Source organism: Anser anser (assembly GCF_964211835.1).
Source record: "Anser anser genome assembly, chromosome: Z".
NCBI classification, from domain to species: domain Eukaryota; kingdom Metazoa; phylum Chordata; class Aves; order Anseriformes; family Anatidae; genus Anser; species Anser anser.
Window position 1 is genome coordinate 75,629,928 of NC_139723.1, and position 19,235 is coordinate 75,649,162.

At 40.1% G+C, this 19,235-nt stretch overlaps 2 protein-coding genes across 3 annotated transcripts in view; one reads left to right on the forward strand and one right to left on the reverse strand.

The window, feature by feature from the left end:
* AGXT2 (alanine--glyoxylate aminotransferase 2) lies at window positions 1-17,712 on the forward strand. Its single transcript, XM_083818561.1, has 14 exons — window positions 1-939; window positions 1,981-2,066; window positions 2,441-2,625; window positions 2,960-3,083; window positions 4,192-4,286; window positions 5,397-5,490; window positions 6,535-6,628; window positions 7,650-7,750; window positions 8,840-8,932; window positions 9,755-9,887; window positions 10,511-10,599; window positions 11,575-11,724; window positions 12,043-12,141; window positions 12,438-17,712. The coding sequence occupies exons 1-14, from the start codon at window positions 897-899 to the stop codon at window positions 12,546-12,548; spliced, it is 1,497 nt and encodes a 498-aa protein (XP_083674687.1). The 5' UTR covers window positions 1-896; the 3' UTR covers window positions 12,549-17,712.
* DNAJC21 (DnaJ heat shock protein family (Hsp40) member C21) overlaps window positions 13,183-19,235 on the reverse strand; it is a 14,831-nt gene continuing 8,778 nt past the window's right edge. Inside the window, exons 6-12 of one of the 2 annotated variants that reach the window (XM_083818560.1) lie at window positions 18,859-19,013; window positions 18,411-18,498; window positions 18,002-18,160; window positions 17,372-17,411; window positions 16,159-16,349; window positions 15,685-15,757; window positions 13,183-14,975 (exon numbers count right to left, since the gene is read on the reverse strand). In XM_083818560.1, coding sequence (XP_083674686.1) covers window positions 14,811-14,975; window positions 15,685-15,757; window positions 16,159-16,349; window positions 17,372-17,411; window positions 18,002-18,160; window positions 18,411-18,498; window positions 18,859-19,013 — 871 coding nt within the window. In that variant the 3' untranslated portion in view covers window positions 13,183-14,810. Of the gene's footprint in view, window positions 14,976-15,684; window positions 15,761-16,158; window positions 16,350-17,371; window positions 17,412-18,001; window positions 18,161-18,410; window positions 18,499-18,858; window positions 19,014-19,235 lie in introns of both variants that reach the window. The other variant, XM_083818559.1, reaches the window with a different exon arrangement.

Consider the following 19,235-nt stretch of genomic DNA (forward strand, 5'->3'; position numbering starts at 1 on the left):
CTGGTGCAGCAGGCTGTCCCCCTGCAGCCCATGGGTCCCACACGGAGCAGATCTCCACGCTGCAGCCCGTGGAGGAGCCCCCGGTGGAGCAGGTGGATGTGGCCTGGAGGAGGCTGCGGCCCATGGAGAGCCCCCGCAGGAGCAGGCCCCGGGCCGGAGCTGCAGCCCGTGGAGAGGAGCCCACGCAGGAGCAGGGGTCTGGGGGGAGCTGCCGCCCGTGGGGGACCCGTGCTGGAGCAGTTTGCTCCTGGGGGATGGACCCCGTGGTACGGAGCCGTGTGGGAGCAGTTCTTGAAGAGCTGCCGCCTGTGGGCAGCCCCCGCAGGCTCAGCTCGGGAAGGAGGCATCCCGTGGGAGGGACCCCGCGTGGAGCAGGGGCAGAGAGGGACCGTGAAGGAGCGGCGGAGACGAAGAGGTGGGGACTGACCGCAGCCCCCATTCCCCATTCCTCTGTGCCACTCGGGGAGGAGGTGGAAGAGGATGAATGGGGGAAGGTGTTTTTTGTTTGCTTTTAGTTTCTCACTGCTATGCCTTGTTAGTGATAGGCAATAAATTACATTAATCTTCCTATGCTGAGTCTGTTTTGCCTGTGATGATAACTGTTGAGTGATCTCCCCGCCCTTATCTCAACCCTTGAGCCCTTTCCATTGTATTTTCTCCCCCTTTCCCTTTGAGGATGGGGAGAGAGAGAGCGGCAGTGGTGGCGCTCAACTACCCAAAACCACCACACAAACAAACAAACAAACAAAAATTACTGTCCCCCAGGGCCCGCCCAGCCTCGCTGTCCCTCCCTATAGCTGCGGGACGAGCCCTCGGGGGCCGGGGCGGGGCGAGGGCAGCGGGCCCGGGGCCCGGGGCCCCTCAGGCCGCGCGGTGCCCGGCGCACGGCCGGCGGCATGGCGGCGCTGCGGCGGGGGGGCGGCCGCCGGCTCGGCAGCGGTAAGGGCAGCGCCGGGAGCCGAGCGGCCCCCCGAGGGACAGGGACAGGGACAGGCACCGGGTGGCGGCGTTACCCGGAGCAGCGAGGGGCTGAGGCGGCTCTTACCCCGTCCTTGGGGTCGCCTGGCCGGGGGCTGCCCGCAGAAACGCGTTTTTGCAGCGGAGCCCTGAGGGCCTTGGGCAGATGGGGCCGGCCGGGACGCCGAGGGGCTGGGGGCAGCGATTCCCCCCCATACGCCGGGATTTCTCCTCCCAGCGCCGTGTTTGCGGGTGGGAGATGTAGATCCCCTTGGAAAAGATCTACAGGCAGAGCTGGGTCCTAGACCTAGGGCTTTAATTCACGTTTGTTGAGTCCGGACACTCGTGGGTCTTTAATTCGTTCAAGGTAGTGGCAGTCTATCTGGTCAGTATTGGGAAACTTTATGTTTCATTTGTTTGATGTGTTTTCAGAAGCGTGTGAAGCCTCAGGTGTTGAAAAATAAAGGGTGTAGCTCTCGGCTGATGGCGTTAGGGATGCAGAAGAAGGATAACGATTTTTGATGTCCACTTAATTATACTTCAAGTTAAGCTAAAGATAGGATGGCACGGTGACTTCAGCATATTGGAGAGAGAGCGAAAGGTGGGGACGAGAGCTGTGGGGGCCCTGAGCACCCCTGGACAGCTCCAAGCTCCCCAGGACCTCCACCCATGCTCATGTCCCTGTCTCAGCCGTGCCACGGGGGTGGGCAGCCTCGCCACCAGTCCTGTCCCCGGCCCCGTCTCCTGCATGGACCTTGGACCTGTGTCATTGGCTTGTCTCCAGCCTTGTCTCTGGTCTTGTGTCAGAAAATGATTTTTCTAAGATTTTCTCTGTCAAAATAAAGCAACATATGTTTTGCCTTTCTGCAAACAGAGTTCTAAAGTATTTTGTTTTTCCCAAAGGAAAGCCCTCAAAGTGTTTTCCTTGTCTGTAGCTGTTATTTTCTGTGAACAAGCTTGTTGCGAAATGCTTTCAGATGTGCACTTTGATACACGCTTGATAGTTCTGTTTCTATTTTGTAGTTGCCTTTAGGCAGCAGAAGTGGAAAAGCATTGTCTCTGTACAAGCAAAAATGCCTCCTTGCAACTTTGTACCTGAGAAATACCAAGTAAGTCATATATCCTACACTTGAATTTAAGTAAGACTCCACTACGAGATCTAAGTGATAGGCTCATCTGCTGTGAATAGTCTGTCCGTTGAATAGGACTTTTGCTATTTGCTTGTTTGTTAGAACCACAATATAACCTATAGATGCATCTGTGTGACATTTCTATAATTAAGGCTAAATTGTTGATTTGGAAGACTTCCAGGAAAAAAAATAAATAAATACAGAACAGCAGTCTTGTTTCAAAAGGTTGTTTTGCAGAGCACTGCATGTGCCAGAATTTGTTAAAATCTTTGTCCTGTGAACAACTAGAGCTGTTCCATTAGTCTGGATCTTTAGAAAGCATGAACAGATACTGACGTTTTTATTCCCCCCAGTCCTATCCATATGAACGTATGTTGAAGATTCGTGAACAAAATGTTTCTCCTTCACTGCGAACATTTTACAAGAAGCCTTTGTTGCTGCATCAAGGATACATGCAGTGGTTGTTTGATTATGAAGGACGAAGATACCTTGATCTCTTTGCTGGAATCGTTACTGTCAGTGTTGGTCACTGTCACCCGTAAGTGTGTTACTATTTGATTTACACGACAAAATACAAGAAGAGATGCTGTTGATGGCTTTGTTCTTTCTTAATCCGTGGCACAATGAACCAAAAAAAAAAAAAAGAGAGAAAAGAAAAGAAAAAAACAATGTAATTCACTGGATTTTCGTGCATTACATATTAAGGTCAATTCCCACTATGTTTTGAAGAATTCATTCATTTTATCTATTTGATCATCTATTGGGCAAATGGAGCAGTGTCTGGATTTTCAGCATTAGTAACAGAGGCAGGGGGTTTGTGTTTATACACGTGTTGAATGAAGTCCCTGTGTCTCTTCTTGTTCTACCTGCAGGAAGGTAACTATGGCTACCCAGAAACAGCTTGCTCGCCTTTGGCATACCACTAATATTTATATGCACCCATCAATCCAGGAATATGCTGAGAAGCTAACTTCACTTGTTCCAGATCCACTTAAGGTACTTCACTTCTGACAGGAGCAGGGATGGGGAAAGTGTGTGTCTGTTTATTAAATGAAAATATTTATTACATACATAAATGAGAGCCACAATATCTGCAGCGAGAAAAACCTCTCCAGAGACTGTCAGATAAAGAGAGCGTGATGACCCTCAAGGCCTTTTCTTTAGATTTGGATATAGACAAGCATAATAACACAAGCTCCTCCTCTGTTTGGCTCTCTCCCTCCAGTCAGTGCTGTTAAGGGGTGTTCACCGGAGAAAAATGACTGAAGGAACTGAGACGTTTTTAACTATTGTTATATGTAGTCAGCCTTAAATTTCTTGATCTTACAAAAATTAAGAGTGAAAAGTATTTGACAGTATTTTATGTAGTGAGCTTTACTGACATTTAAGTAAGCAAACCATATAAATGTCAAAATGTCATGTGCCATATGCACAGAAACAGTAAGAAAAGTACTGTGTTTCTTCAGGTAAAAGAAACTGGTCATAAAAAGAGACTTGGTTACCAGAAGTATGTGAAGCTGTTGCAGTCTAAAAAAAAAAGGAAGGAATTTCAAAAATAGATGTAAATGTAAGACATCTGCATAGCTTAAGCAGGGGAGCGAGTGTCTCGGTCACTTCTGAAAATTAAATTTAAAACCAGTGACAGCAGGATTTGAGCTGTTTTCAAATCTTAGATCTTATATTCAGAATGTTCCCCTTAATTCTCAGTGGAACCCAATGAACAACCTCTTGTTTTCCACTGTTGTTTCTCTGTGTTGCGCTCCTTGTAACTAACACACAAGGGTATTTTGCAGCTGATATTACTGGTCTGAAGGTTATTGAGTTAGTCATGCTCAGTTTGACCCAAACACCCCTATTTTTCTTTGAATCATTGTTCCATCTCAGATGTGGGACGAAAAACCTGAAGAGTCCAAGTCTTAAAAAGTTTGTATACTATTTGGTGTCATTGTGATCTTTGTTCCCATCTGTACCCTATGGGCACCACTGAATTTACTGCAGTGAGGTCACTTAGCGGCAGTGAAAAGTGATTCCTCATACTGTTACAAAGTGACATATAAATAGGTGGTGGTTGTGCACTCTATTGATCCTAAGTGTTCTTCCACAGGTGGTTTATCTAACCAACAGTGGGTCAGAAGCCAATGACTTGGCGATGTTCATGGCAAGGCTATATACTCGCAACTTCGACATCATCTCTTTCAGGTAATGGTGGTATGGTCTATATCAAACTTACTGTGTTTGTGATCAGTCTCTATATGCCTAAAACAAGAAGTAACTCCGTATCTGCTGAGGACACCCTGTTGGACAAAGAAGATCAAAATAGAAATTCAAAATTTGATGCAGCGTATTAGGACTTTTCTGCAGAGAAGACACAATCTGTAATTTCTGCTTTTCTTACTTAGTAAAAGGATCTAGTCTTTGTGTTCAGGCTGTGCTTCGGTGGACCTTCGTTCAGGGTCAGAGCAGGCTTCAGCAACTACTGTTCTCTTCCTTTGTTCCACCCCTGCAGTGCTCCTCTTTGTGGGGGCACCTCTGGAACAGCGGTGCAGTGAACCACAGCAGGGAACTGGTCTGGCTGAAAATTATCTGGAAGAAAGGTTTTGTGGTTTTGTTTGTTTTGCTGCCTTATTTTTCTGCCTGATCCCTGAACCACAGTTCACTGCACAGCTACTCTAACAGCTCTTCTGGCTTAACTACAGAGGTGGTGCAGGGGTGAGGACTCTGTGAGAACCAGTGTAAGCAATTCTTCTCTTTACTGTGCATCCAAGGCAGCCACAGATATTAAAATAAAAGGCCTTGTTATAAGGAGCTGTATTTTTATGCCATTCTGTTCAACGGAACACTGGGCATCCACCTAGCTTGTATATTCTGCTTAATGAACTTCTGGTTTGATTATAAAACTAGCAACAAACCACCATGCAGTTTAATGATTGGCAGCATCTGTTTGAGAGAGCAGCAGTTCCCATGATTCAAGGAACAGAGATGTTTGTTCTGTGGGGCTCAGGTGCTGCAGCAGAACTCTGTGAGGCGCTTGCATAAAACTGTCTGAATTGCTGTCGATTCCAGTCCTCATTCTCTTCTCCTTGTGAACAATTATAGCATATGAAATCACAGGAAATAAATGCAGATGGGCAGTCATGGACTTTCCAAGACCAAAGCAAAAGAAATGTCAGTAGGAATCTTGTTTTGAGTGTAGCAGCACACACTTTTCCCAATAATTTATATCTCAGAGGCATGCCTTCTCAGAACTAATACTGCCACAGTCTCTTTTTGGAAATGAGTGATGTTCTTGTGCTTTGTCTGTTTGCACAGAGGAGCATACCATGGAGGCAGCCCTTACACACTGGGATTGACATCCATTGGTCCTTATAAGCATGGCGTTGCCAATGGCTTTGGCTGTTCAACAGTGAGATTTTAATTTATTATTTTTTTTAACAATCTGATGAACTAGCACTTTATTTGAACATTTTGATGGTTAGCAAATTTTTATCTTCAAAGTGCTTTATAGTTACTAACCAAACTGCAGTGTAGCTATTCCTGCAACAAGAGCCAGATACTTCATTGCTTATGCTAATTTAGATTTGGGACAACCATAACATGAATAACTGTGATTTTCAGTGCTTTACTCTTGCTTGGTGCTTGCATAGAAATCTGAGGAGGGTGCAAAAAAGTAATACTTGTACTCTTTTTCTCAAGTTTGCTTTGGCAAATCTGTGTAAAGCTGCTTTCTGCTGATCTGAAATATTTTCTACCCTGGAATGAAAAAGAACCTGTCCTTTACGTCAACAAGAGAGGAGACATATCTGTGACAGAGCTCCATTGGGGATAAGTGACAATAAGTTACATCTGTGCCCTTGGGAAGATGGGAATGGCTTTCTGTTTGCTAGAAGCTGGCTTTGGCTCCTCTGGTCTGTACTGGTGGTAGCTCAGCCACAGCACTGGCTCTGGGTAGGCTTCTTTATAGCAAACTCCCAACCTGGTTCACTAGATGAAGACATTACATGTCTTCAGGTAACTCATTAGCAGTCAGGGTTAGAAGTTCCTAGTTTTCAGTCTGTTTTTACTCTGCTGTGATATCTACCTGCCTCCCTGTATTTTGCATATTTCATCATGCTTTGGATTATTGAAGCACTACTGGCAACTCTGAAAATGTTGCCATTAATCTTAGATAACCATAACTGCTGACTAACTTAAAAACTTAAAGATCAAAAGAAAGGAAATCATCAATTGAGTCACTACTACAGGGATATCCTTGTGGGAGAAGCCTGGTATTATTCCACAAGTGTTCTTTGGAAAAGTCATTGGAACTAGTTATGCTCTTTGTCTCTAACAGCCTCTTCTTTTTTTTTTTTTCTTTTTTTTTTTTTCAATCAGTCATCCCTGGGTATGATTAACACATCTCTTAGAATGATGTTACCAAATCTGTAGCTATTTCTCTTATGCTTGACAGACAATGTTGCCAGATGTTTTTCGTGGTCCGTGGGGAGGCAGCAATTGTAGAGATTCTCCAGTACAAACTGTTCGAAAATGCAGCTGTTCTGAAGGTTGGTCAATGACAAAAGTTATTTGGTTTTTAGATTAGAGAGTAACAGGGGCTGTAGAAGTCAAAGCGTATGCTCAGGTTATTTTTACCTCCTTAAGAAAGGTAAGCATTCCTCAGTAGACCTCTAGTTTGGGTTTGCAAGGGCAACTAAAGAAAATATTGCAGAAATCATGGGTATCTGTTTCTCACAGGAAAAAAAAAATGGGCAAGCAACATCTCATATTCTCTTTTTTTTCCTTTTTTTCCTTTTTTTTTTTTTTTCTGAAAATCCTAGCCTTCATTTCAAGCATTTGTCAATATCAGCTCTGATATTCAGAAAGCTGTGGTTCTCAAACCTTAGTGCATCTGGAAGTACTATTTGTTGATTGGTATTTTCCAATAGTAAGAACAACGTGAAGCCAGTGATAAGAAGTCGTCTTTATGAGGCAGAACATCCATTCACATACAGTGTGAAAGCTCCTCTGCTCCTCTCCAATTAACAAAAATTATGGTATTTTTTCCCACTGTTTCAAGAGGCACTCTGTTGTTTTAATTCACATGCATAAAAAGATATTTCCTTCTTATCTTTGCCCTCCCCAGTGAATGGGAGGATTAGCTATACTAATTTCTCTGTTCTTTATTAGTATAGACTTACATGCAGCTATATTCTCCAGAAGCCTTGTATCTGCACTAACATAATGTTCCTTACGTCTTATTCTGATGTTAATTGAACCCTGAAAAAGTATCTGCTTATTCCTTCTGTTGATGTAGGTGTTTCACACTCTCTAAGCTACAGCTTATAATTTGTAACATCTCATTGTCTGGCAGCTTTACCTTGCTGTTTTAGAACTGGCAGTCTTTAGGGTATAAATGGTTGAAGAGAAAATAAGGGACTCTCTCATGACATTTAGCCATTTTTATCTATTTGAGAAGTAATATTTACCATATAGTCAGATAATACTTGTAGATGTACACTTTCGTATTTTAAAGTTGCTATTGTCATTTTAATTAAATTGTATTTAAAGTATTTTCCCTGTAAACAGGTGTATGTCATGCAAATGAGCAGTACATTGAACAGTTCAAAGATACTCTGAACACTTGTGTGCCAAAGACAATAGCTGGATTTATCAGTGAACCAATTCAGGTAGGTAGTTTCGCATTTCTCAGTTGTGTTACCACAAATAGTATGAAATATTCAAATCTGGTGTTCTTTAGCTACACCCTAAATATGGATGTCCATTGATTTTTATGACTTATACACGTTAAACATTTGGAAGAATGAATGCACTCTCTTAAAAGTTCAGCTTTTGTCACTGATTTTGGCAGAGCTAGAATGTTCCTCATGAAGTTAAACAAAGAATCATGATTAAGTGTATATGCTTTTTCTGTATTTAAATAGCACGTATGGCACACACTATTGTTTTGTACCTCAGTACCTTCTTCCAAATTTTATAGTGCTTTTCTATTTACTATTTCTGTAAACTTTAGCACAATTTCCCTTCCACCTCTTCTCAGCCATGTTCTCCACTATGTTTTTAGGAGCTCTCCAGCTGGCCACAGTTCATTCTCTTGGTGCTTCACTCCAGTTACAGAACTGCTGTAAATGTGGTTGTTAAATAGGAGGAATGGAGAATATATCTTGAAAGCAGGAAAGGCAAGAAAAAAATGTGAGAACTGTGACCAGAGAAAACTGCACCTGCTCTGTTTTTGCTTTTTCCTAAGCCTTCACATGTTTTAGTCTAAGAAGCCATTGCAGTCAAGGTATAGCATGGAATTTCTGGCAACATGCACAGAAATTGAGGAAACAGTATTCTAAACAAATTTACTAAAGAAGGGATGTGAATTCTCCATTTACATTTATCATGAAACACAGTTTATGGATTTCTCAGTGTGCAGGTTTTCAAGGTACTTGTTTTGGCAGTTAATCTTTAATCCACTCTATTTTACAGTGGTCCAGTTTACAGTATGGCCTCACAGACATTTGTACAAACACAGCTAATGGAACAGCAAACTGCCCTGTGGGATGGGAACGTGTGACCTGAGCAGAAACTATTTGAAGCAGTTTCACTGCTGAAGACTGAAATTTGAGACAACTGTTTTGCTATTACCTGAGAGTTGCTGGTATTTTTTCTTACTGTAGGATGGTCACCTAGTAAAACCACTCTTTCATTTCCTGTTCCTGAAGGCATCTTCTTTTTATTTTATTTATTTATTTATTTATTTGTCTTGGCAGGGTGTTAATGGAGCTGTTCAATATCCGAAAGGTTTCTTAAAGGAAGCATACCGGCTAGTACGGGAAAGAGGAGGCGTTTGTATTTCAGATGAAGTGAGTTTTTTCACAAAGAACTCTAGAGAGTTTGGGGTACCTCTGAAAGTCTTTTTGAAAGAATCCCCATGAAAGCAAACTGAAAGCCTGGAAATAAAATAAGCTGTGAAATACATAGGATTTCATTTAAGGTTAACATGGTGCCTCTTTCCAAGCTTAGGTGCCTCATAGTTTTTACTGCCTTTATTCTGCAGCATGGTATTCTAATTTTAGACATAGGTAAGGCTTGTAGCAGACTTGAGTCCTTCAGTTTTGGAAGAAGTCTGGAGTAAATTTACAAAAATACGCAACTAATAAATGCCAGCTGTGATGTGGTATTGTCACAATAACACGGTTACAAGTGTTGTTTGCATACATTGGCAACTCTAGAACGGGGTTCTTTTCCTGTCCCTCTGCAAATACATTTCATAAATAAAATTTGCTTACCTAAGGCCATTTTGACATATTAGTGAACTCTTCAAAGTGACTGTGATACATACGTCAAGCACTGTAGTAGTAGAAATCGGCAATCATGGGACTGCAATTTTGAAATGTGGTAAGCAGTTGCATTTCCTCTCCATTTTGAAATGGAAGCTGCAGCATATTTGTGCATTTCACCATGCCTAAGACATGGTGTGATGTTAGCTGTTTAATATGCAATACACAATTATAAAAACAGTATTTTGTGCAAAGTCACCTGAGTAAGGGTCTTTCTACAATAGTTGATTCAAGGTATGGTTGCAGTGCAATGCAAATCAGCAAGAATAGAAAGAAAAGAGAAAGAAACCATATTGTGAAATGTGAGAAAGTGATGGGGATTTCTCTGGATTTTTCCTTTGAAAGGTACAGACAGGATTTGGACGAACAGGCAGCCATTTCTGGGGATTTCAAACGCATGATGTAGTCCCTGACATTGTTACTTTGGCAAAAGGAATTGGTAATGGCTTTCCCATGGCAGCTGTTGTTACAACAAAAGGTATAAGTGTTCTGTCCTGCTAAGAATTAAAGTAGAGCAAATACAAAATGTACTATACAATAGTTCCTTACTGGAGTGATGTGTATTCAAACAGCTGAGCTTTATTAATGATCTTGGATTCAAGCTGTCTTTTGAGGTAAATGAATTGGTTTCTCGTTACTGACTGGTTTTACCTAGAGCTGTGCTTATACCAGTGCAAAGCTTTATTTAGATGGGGTTAATTGCATAATTGAAGCAGAGATGACCTTGTCACAGAGCCTGGTAAGAAATCCTGAAAATCTTCTCTGAATTCTCCATTTTAATAATCAATGCACTAAGAGAAGACAATATGTTAGCCGACTACTTGATTTGTATGAATGACTCACTGAGTCTGGTTAAGAAAATTGGTAGATGTTGGCCCAAGGAGACAACTGACTAGATTATTTTAAAGTTTGACCATTTTAAAGGCTGTCTTTCGCGTCTGTTAAACTCTGTAGTTTTAGCAATGTATTATAATCTATCACTTAGGAGAATCAGGGTAGAAACACAGCAATATTTTAAGTTAACACATGTAAGTACTGTTACCAAATATGAAACAACTGTAAGACTAACTAATGTTTTTTGGTTTTGTTTTTCTCTTCTAGAGATTGCAAATTCTTTGGCTCAAAACCTTCATTTTAATACATTTGGAGGAAACCCTTTAGCCTGTGTAGTTGGAGCTGCAGTTCTTGATGTAGGGAGAATGTTATGAATTAATATATTCCAAGCTTTCTCTGGATAAAAACTGCTTGCATTTGTTCTTATTATAAAGTTAAATGTGGACAATTTTGTAACTATATAAACATATACAAGCATTATTTATACGTAGGCAGGGTGCTTTATGTGTAGGAAAAATATAAGTTCCTGATTAGTTCCACTGCAAAATTTTCATCCCTTTAGCAGGAATATGAGTCATTTGTAGTTTTCATCTTGGAAATAACACAGAACCTTTATCTGAAACAAGTCTGAAGAGGTTGTCAGTTAGGAAAAAAATAAAATGGAGTTGAAAGAAAAAGAGTTAAAGAAAAAAGAAGAAAAAAGGAAAAGTATCATTTTAACTTTTGTAATTCTTTGTTTTCTTTTGTGAATTTTATTAAATTAAGTTGTGCATGTCAGTGCTGATAGCTGGTTGCATGTCAGAACTTTGATAAATAGAGCAAAGTATGAAAAATGTATATATTGCATTTAAAAAGCATTGATGAGTGTTGATGAATCTAATTAAAGCACTCAAACTGTTTCCTAAAAGGCTGCCTAGTACCCATAGGTATGCCTTGTCAAGTTATATTCTTCTTTTGGTGCTGGAGAAAGATATAAAATATTTTGTGTAAGATTTTGAAAATAATCCCGATGGCCAGGTATTTTTCATCTATGACTGTATGTGAGCATAAATTACTAAATTATGATTATGCAATAACAAGTAAAATGTGCAAAAGGAGAGAGCAACCTCAAAATATTCTGTTCAGTTTTAATCTAATGCTATTAGTGGATTGGAAGAGATGAAATGCCATAGCAGTAAAGGTTTTTTTATATACCATAGTAGTGAAGGAACATAGTGTGCAAATCTATGAGAGTTAGTGAGATGGTGATATGTCATTGATCTAACTGGGTATTAAACAGATGTGTTAGAAGCTTGTCCTGCAACATTGTCATTGTGCATCATTTTCACCAGGCTATTGAAGAAGATCATCTGCAAAAAAACAGCAAGGACGTGGGAACATATATGCTACTGGAGCTTGCTAAACTACGGGATAAATTTGAGATTGTTGGAGATGTCCGTGGCAAGGGACTTATGATTGGAATGGAAATGGTGACAGATAAGGTTGATGATTTACTTTATTCCTTAATTCCTTTCAATGCCATTGAACGTTTTACTTAAAAAACAGTTGGTGGAGTGAGAAAGCATTGCTCTGGCTAAAAATGAGCCAGAACATTCCAGCATTTCAAATATATCACAAGCTTTGTGTAAACAGTGACTTGTGCACTTTAATTGCATAAAGCCATCTTAGAAAGCAGATTAAATTATGCAACTAATGTTTTTAGACAGAGATGGGAGTGGGATATATTGGAATAACTGGAATATACATCTTTTTCTTAGAATTAATTTAGAATATCTAAATTTAATGTTCACTTTCCCTAGGACAGTCGCCACCCTCTTCCAGCTGAAGAAATCAGTGAGATCTGGGAAGACTGTAAAGATATGGGTGTTCTGATTGGAAGAGGAGGACTCTACAATCAGGTACTGAACTTCTGGTTAAAATAACTTTAATGATTTTGCTTGGTTTACAAACCAAGTAGGAGCTATTTGTTTCTTTTCTGAAACTAGTGCTAGAACTAGTTAGAAACCAGTGCTCAACTAGTTCAGGGCACACTTCAGAGAAGCCTTGGTCCCAGCTCTGCAGTTCTGCTATTATTTTTCCATATTTATGGTTAGATTGTTTGGCAAAGGGTGAGCACTGACCTAGAAGGGCTGTTAGAACCTATGTTCTTTCCACACAAGTGTAAGGATGTCTTTTTTTTTTTTCTCATTCTCAGACATTTAGAATTAAACCTCCTATGTGCATCACTAAAAAGGATGCTGACTTCGCTGTTGAAGTAATTCATGCTGCATTAGAGAGACATATGGAAAGAGCAGATGCAAAGTAGACTGGAACTGTTTATTATGTATACGAGATGCAATTGAATGAACCCCTGATACTTGCCATCCAGGCTCTGCACTAATCTACGCTAATCTACACTGGACAAGAAGAATCATAGTCTGAAGATAAAATGTGTCAGCATCATAAGACTACTCTCACAGAGCCAGACTTCAAAGAATGTTCTCTAATCTATTTTGTAAAAATACTGTTCAGTCCTACAGTTGTCTTTAACAGTGCAACAGGTGACGCTAGGACACAGTGGTTTAATTCTGCTGCTCTTTGTTCCTTACTCTTTTCTTCTGCTGCTGCTGCTATCTCACTTGTTTCCTATGCACCAGTACAGGTCCTCCAACAGGCTACCATCACTCTGGGGGTGTTACAGGTACCACCATGGAGTGCCTCTTGCTGCTATGGCCTTGTTCCTGTGTCTCACAGCATTTGCTGCCATTTCTTAACTAGGTTTTCACAGAGGCAACACAAACTCGTGCTTAACTGAACTTTGGCATGTGGTTGGACTGTTGCAGAGCCAGCTGTAACCAGTGCAGTGTAGTCCCTGACCACCTTCCACTATGGTCACCCCCACAGCCACCATAACCTTCCCTCTTACACCCAGTACTCATGAGCATTTGTAAAGACAGACAGTGACGAAGTATTTGATTTTATTTAAATAAGAAAAATAATTAACTCAAAGGTAACATTGCAGTGTTTAAGTCTCACCCTCAGTCCCACGATGGGAGATTTCACGGTTATTTGGGCTAGGAACCACTCTGAACAGAACATAAGTGCAGGTTTCAAACAGTGCTAAAACTGTTTACCCTTACTACAAGGAAGCACTGTAATTTGTGCACTGTAAAAGCACAAAAGAAATCTGTGCACACTAATTGTAAAGGTTCTAATTACACTAATTATTTTTTATATGGGGCTCTAATCCAGTCATCATCCTCTCCAAAAATGCTTTTATTTTCCTCTTGCTGCTTTTAGGATTGTACAGCACACCAATTAGTCATTTAGCAAGATGCAAAATCCGGCTGGGGAAATAAGGTGCAGCATTTCTTACATAACCACTTTCGGGGAAAAAAAAGTTCATTACCTCCCTCCCTCACTCTCAAAAAAAAATTGTTGGCTGTTAGCAAGAACTGTACATCAGTCATTAGTCATTTTACTTTAGTTCAAATTTTAATGTTTGAGTAATTTCTTACTCCAACAATGGTACTGTGTTCTGCCATTTTCTCTGATGAGTTGAAATGTTAGAGCAACTTGAATAAGGCAAGATCATTGCTTTTTTCAACTCTAAGGGTTTACTATTAGACTAGAGCCCCAGCCCTCCCTGAGCATTGCATTCTCTAACTGCATTCACAATTTGTTTTGTAAAGTTCTTTCATACACTTACACTCCAAAATCAGGTGTTTGTCTCACTTTTTTTTTTAAGTGCTATTCAAGATGAAGCAGATTATGCATTTAAAAAGAGGCATAATACCAGTTCCCATTTTGTTTTTCATTAGAAATCAAAAGAAAAAATGTAGACAGCTGTCTAACTCACACCATTCCCCAGTCAAATGGCAGTATGTAAGTTATACGTGCTGAGGGACAGACTTCCCACATGCAGCTCACCTCACATACGTTAACACCAACTTCTCAGTTTTCATAGCCCTCCTCCCCACTTATTCCAGCAAGGTTCTTCCACAAGATTATCCCTCTCACACACACCTGGCATGCAGGTGCACACACAGAACTAATATGGACTGCTAAAACTGTGATTAACCAGCTTTGTCATCTTACTCTTCTCCCTTTTGTCTGCTGATTAGTTTGAAAGGGCCATTGAGGATGGCAGAAAAGCCTGTTTTTTCCCCTTGTCCTCGTTCATATTTCATCTTTAACAGATGATCAAAGCAGCAGAGTCCATTCTTAAATCAGTTTTCTCTCAAAAAAAATAGCAACGTGTTAAAATAATTTATTCCCTCTGCATAGGTTGCATCCATGCAAGTTTCAACAAGAATGCAAGGCAACTAGCTTTGAATCACTATTTTTTTCCCTTCAACATGAAAGCTGCTGGAAGGGTAGGCCAAATTCAGTCAGTAAAGGCTGGTAAAAACAAACAAAAGCACAGCTTGCTTCACAAGGTAACATTCCTTTTGTTACATTTTTTTCCTTCCTCCTCCAAAAGTTGGAGTTGTGTGCCCTGTTTACCTCAAAATATAGCCAATGCATACCTCTCCAGTTTGGGAGATTTTTCATGTATGATTCTGGAGACTGTCACTGTATCTAAGTTCTATCTGTTTTTACGTTTCTCTTTTTTGCTTCTGGTGTGTACAGCTCCATTTACAGCTGGTGCTTGTGTTGCTTTTGCATGTCCTGTCAATTTCAGATGTTCAAACAGTTTATTTCGGGATGGAAATGCACAGTTGCAGGTTACACAGTGAATGGGAACTTCATTCTACAAGGAAAAAAAAAGATTCATGTTTTTACAGAATGCATAATAAATAGAACGCACCAGCTGGTTACATGTAGCTTCTCTTAAACAATGAAATGTGATTAAGTTGTTTGTTTCTATAATTAAAATCCCATTACTGATTAACAATAAAAAACAAACAGTACAAATATGGCCTCTTAGAATTTTAAGGAGTGCTAACTAAAGCATAGAACAAAACAGAAGCTTTGCAAAGCCCATTTATGATACATTGGATTACATTTGATGTCACCTGACTAAACAAGACTATACACATACTACTCTCATTTCTGAAATTTACTGAATTCAGTATGTCTTAGCTCTAGTTAATATAAGAGTTCACTCTTACTGGGAATCATCAAGATTGGGAAAGATGCAAATGGTACTGCCTGATGACAACAGCTGTCTTGTTTACTTTTTTGTTTGTTTGTTTAAACTGCTTTGAATACTGAGTTCTTGCCACTCTCTTAGAACTGAAATTTAGTCCTACTTTTCTCTGCAAAGACAAGATCTGATGTTCCAATATCCCAGATTCTAATAAAAATCACAGGAAGAGAAGTTACCTGTTTAAACTACTGAAAAACAAGCAGTAAACTGTAATAGAATTTGTGGACTGGAGTTCAAACCAACAACCGTGTTTGAAATTACATGTTTGTAATTACATGACATGATTAGTAGCATTACTAATTTGACATACCGTTGTTGGGTGCTCTGAAGATGCCTTGGCAGACTTTTTTGCATCCTTGGCTTTTTTACCTTTAGGCTTAGCACTGCTGATAGACAAAGAGAAACCAAGTTCAGTGCACAACATATTCAAATTAACACTTAAGAGTAGTCTTTCAAAGCAAAGTTTGTACTAATTTCCCCCGTTCTTCCTTCGCACAACACAAGTGTGTCCAGAAAAAAAGAACTGTCATTTATATGATCAACTGTCAGTCTCAAGATTCAGCTAGACGATGGATCAGATACTGATAAATGTGTGGCACTGATTTGCAGTCTAACACCATTTCCAGAGTAAATCCTAACACTCCTTGGTTTGTACCATTTTTATTCAACCCTGATTTAGTGGAGTAGCCCCCCCAATTCACTAGGTGAGAAAAATCTAGACTTTTTTTACAGTATCAGATGTGACACAGAATGTCAATCACTGCTATATAGCAAGTCAGCGCACCTTTTCACTTCACTTTGTGCTTCATTTACTTGGCTGCTATCTTCTGTAGCACTTGTTTCCTCTGACACAGCACATCTTTGGCCATCATTTACCAACTCCTCTGCTGAACCACTGTCCTTGTCCACACATGGCACCTCCGTTTGCTCAGCTGCTTCCTCATCAGCACTTTTATCAAAAGAGTCCTCGTAAGTCTGTCCAAGGAGAAGAAATGCAAGTAAGCGACTTTAAGTTCATTAGTGCTTATGTTTATACTGTTATACTAATTTACCTCAAAACATGGGTGTGACACGCAAAGGATCAACTCTCTGAATTTTACGCTATGTTTTCTGTGAGTGTAACAGGCAAAACCTTAGTTCTCCTGTTTTGAAAGATGAGACCACCTGTGATGAAGGGCAGAAACACCAATAAAACAGCCTCAAAAGCTACGGAAGAGAAGAATGAAGGTAGCTTTTAATTACTCACAGGGCTCAGTGACAGGACTCCCATTTCACATTCTAAGATAGTGGCCCTGTTTACAACTTTGCCAAATGGTATTTGTTCAGGCTAAAGTTTTTCTGTGCCAGATGTTTGCATTAGGACACTTAGGCCAAAACTCTACTTACTGACTGAAGCTAAACACACTGTATTTCCCCCCCCTTAACTTTTGAAAACACTGTTAAACTTTTCCTAAAGTTTAAGGTAAAGCTTGGTAAAGGAGGGAAGTTACGTTTCCAGAAGAATCTCTCTGCACAAGAAGGTTCCAACTCACCTATGCAAGAGTGCCACCCACGTTCTGGTGGGTGGCATTACTTGTGTTTGCAATGCAAGTGAAAGGTGGAATGGATGTGTTCATTCCAACAACCACACAGTGTCAGTAGGATGCCAAAAAAGTTACTTTATGAACAGTACACTTTACCAGGTCTAGCAGCCAAAGCAGAAAACTATCACCAAACAATTAAGTTGCTAATGCACTAGAGCCATTGCTGGTCTTTCTTATCAATTCCTTGTGTTCACTCTTTATCTGCCTGTTTCCCTGTATTCCCTGTATCTTTTTTCTTGAAACTCTTTCTATCTCTTTTCCTTACACTTCAGCCCACAAGCTCTTTGGAACCAGCACTACATTTAGTAGGATCTGTACAAACAGAATAAAGTTATGTTTATGAGATATATTGTCATATTATGTGATAAAAAAGATTGTAAAGTTCCCTGAGTTTCATTACGTCTGACTCCCTACCATCATTGTTTTCTGTTTCTTCTTCTGCTTCTTGGAGAGCCTGTAAAGATAAGAATGCAAAATGAACTCTCTTTGAAAAAATGAAAATGAATACAATTTCCAGAAAGTTATGAAGTTATATTTTTGTTTAACATCATAACATGGTATTAGAATAGTAGCCACAACTAGAAAATGATTCATATCTGAAAAGAACAGTTCTCCTAAACTATTCATTGCATTTAGAAAAACACTTATTCTGTTCACACTGAACTTAAAGGTACTAATGAGCTAGTTTGCTTTATGCTTTGTCCAATCAAAAAATGAAGCTGTACAACTTATTAAATAAATTCTATTTAATTTCAAATACACTTATTTTCTATGTGTGCCAGCATCCAACTGACAAAAAGTACCATAACTAAATCAAAAGACACTGGGCCTGTAGGAAGTTCCCGTTTGAAAAATATCCTACATCTGAACTCAGCCAAACAAACGCATGCATTCTATTGATACTCTTACACAAAGAAATATTTCAAATTGCATGATACTACGAGTTCCAACATGATAATAAATTCAGTCAGAAGCTCTCTCTGTGGCCCTTCGAGATTTAATTAAATCATTAATCATAACATAATTAAAAATAATTTTAAGTACTTTTGTTTGGGTATCTCTTCTGTTTCTTCATCTTCTTTAGTATCTATTCCATTTGCATCATCCAAAGATGCAGGAAATTTCCCTTCTTCTTCTTCCAGTTGCTGTCGTAACAGTGCTACCATCTCTCGATGTTTCTTTGATTTTTCATGGTTCTTCATGCTGTGAAGACCAGCAAATAGTTACTGCAGGTAGCTGAGCAAATACTGTTACATTTGCATATAAATTAATAACTGGCCTATTATCCATCACTGCTAAGAATGGAAAATTACGCCCTGACAATGTCTCTGCTGGAAAGAAGACAATGACCATGATGTGAAGTTAGAGTCCTTAAAAGGCTTTTTAAAAAGTTAAAAAGCAACAATCTCCACCCCCAGCACAAAAAAAATCCCAACCATACACACACACTTACGCTTTCTCAGTTTTGAACAATTTGTCACAAGCAGGGCAGTAGAGATCATCAGCAAATTCACCTTCTTCAGCCTCATCACTCAGTTTGTCTGAAGAAACGAATGGGGATTGGGGAGACAAAGTCAGATGACCAATTTTTGAGTAAGTTACTCTTAAAACCCCAAGAAATAGTGTCACGACACTGACATTCAGCTTCTTCAGTATTGCTAACGTGCAGACAAATGAAGATCGTGTCAGCAAATCCTATATTAGCATACATTAACAGTTGTAGCTTGATGTCTTCTCATGTTCCATGGAAAACATCACAGGGCCAGCCTCTAACCTGACACACCTCAGCTGGAGGCACAGGACTTGCACCAGTCAGAGCTGTGAAGCTGTGGCTTGAAGTGCAGTGAGCCAATATTCACACAGTAATGACCCCCCACAGCTCACACCACCACACCCTGTACCTTCAATGCCTTCTTTTGTCTCTTGTTCTTCTAGTTCACCTTCATCATCTGATCCATCTCCAAATTCCTTTTCGTATTGTGCCTCCATCTCTTGCAATTCCCTCTCCAGATCTGACATAGTTATCCAGCTCTGCTCTTTATACTGCTCAGCAAGCCTGTAAGTAGAATAATACAGTAACTTCTACATCACATTTATGAGCTGGGAAATACAGAAACTGTATTATTTAAAAGATAAGTTGCCCTTCTCCAGTATTTCAGGAGGGCCTGGAAATCTGAGCAGGTACTTGGTTACGTCAGTGGGCATACTGACACTGCAAGTAAGGAGGTATCAACATAATTGGATCCTGCTTGAACTTCAGGCAGGAAATGTACTGCAG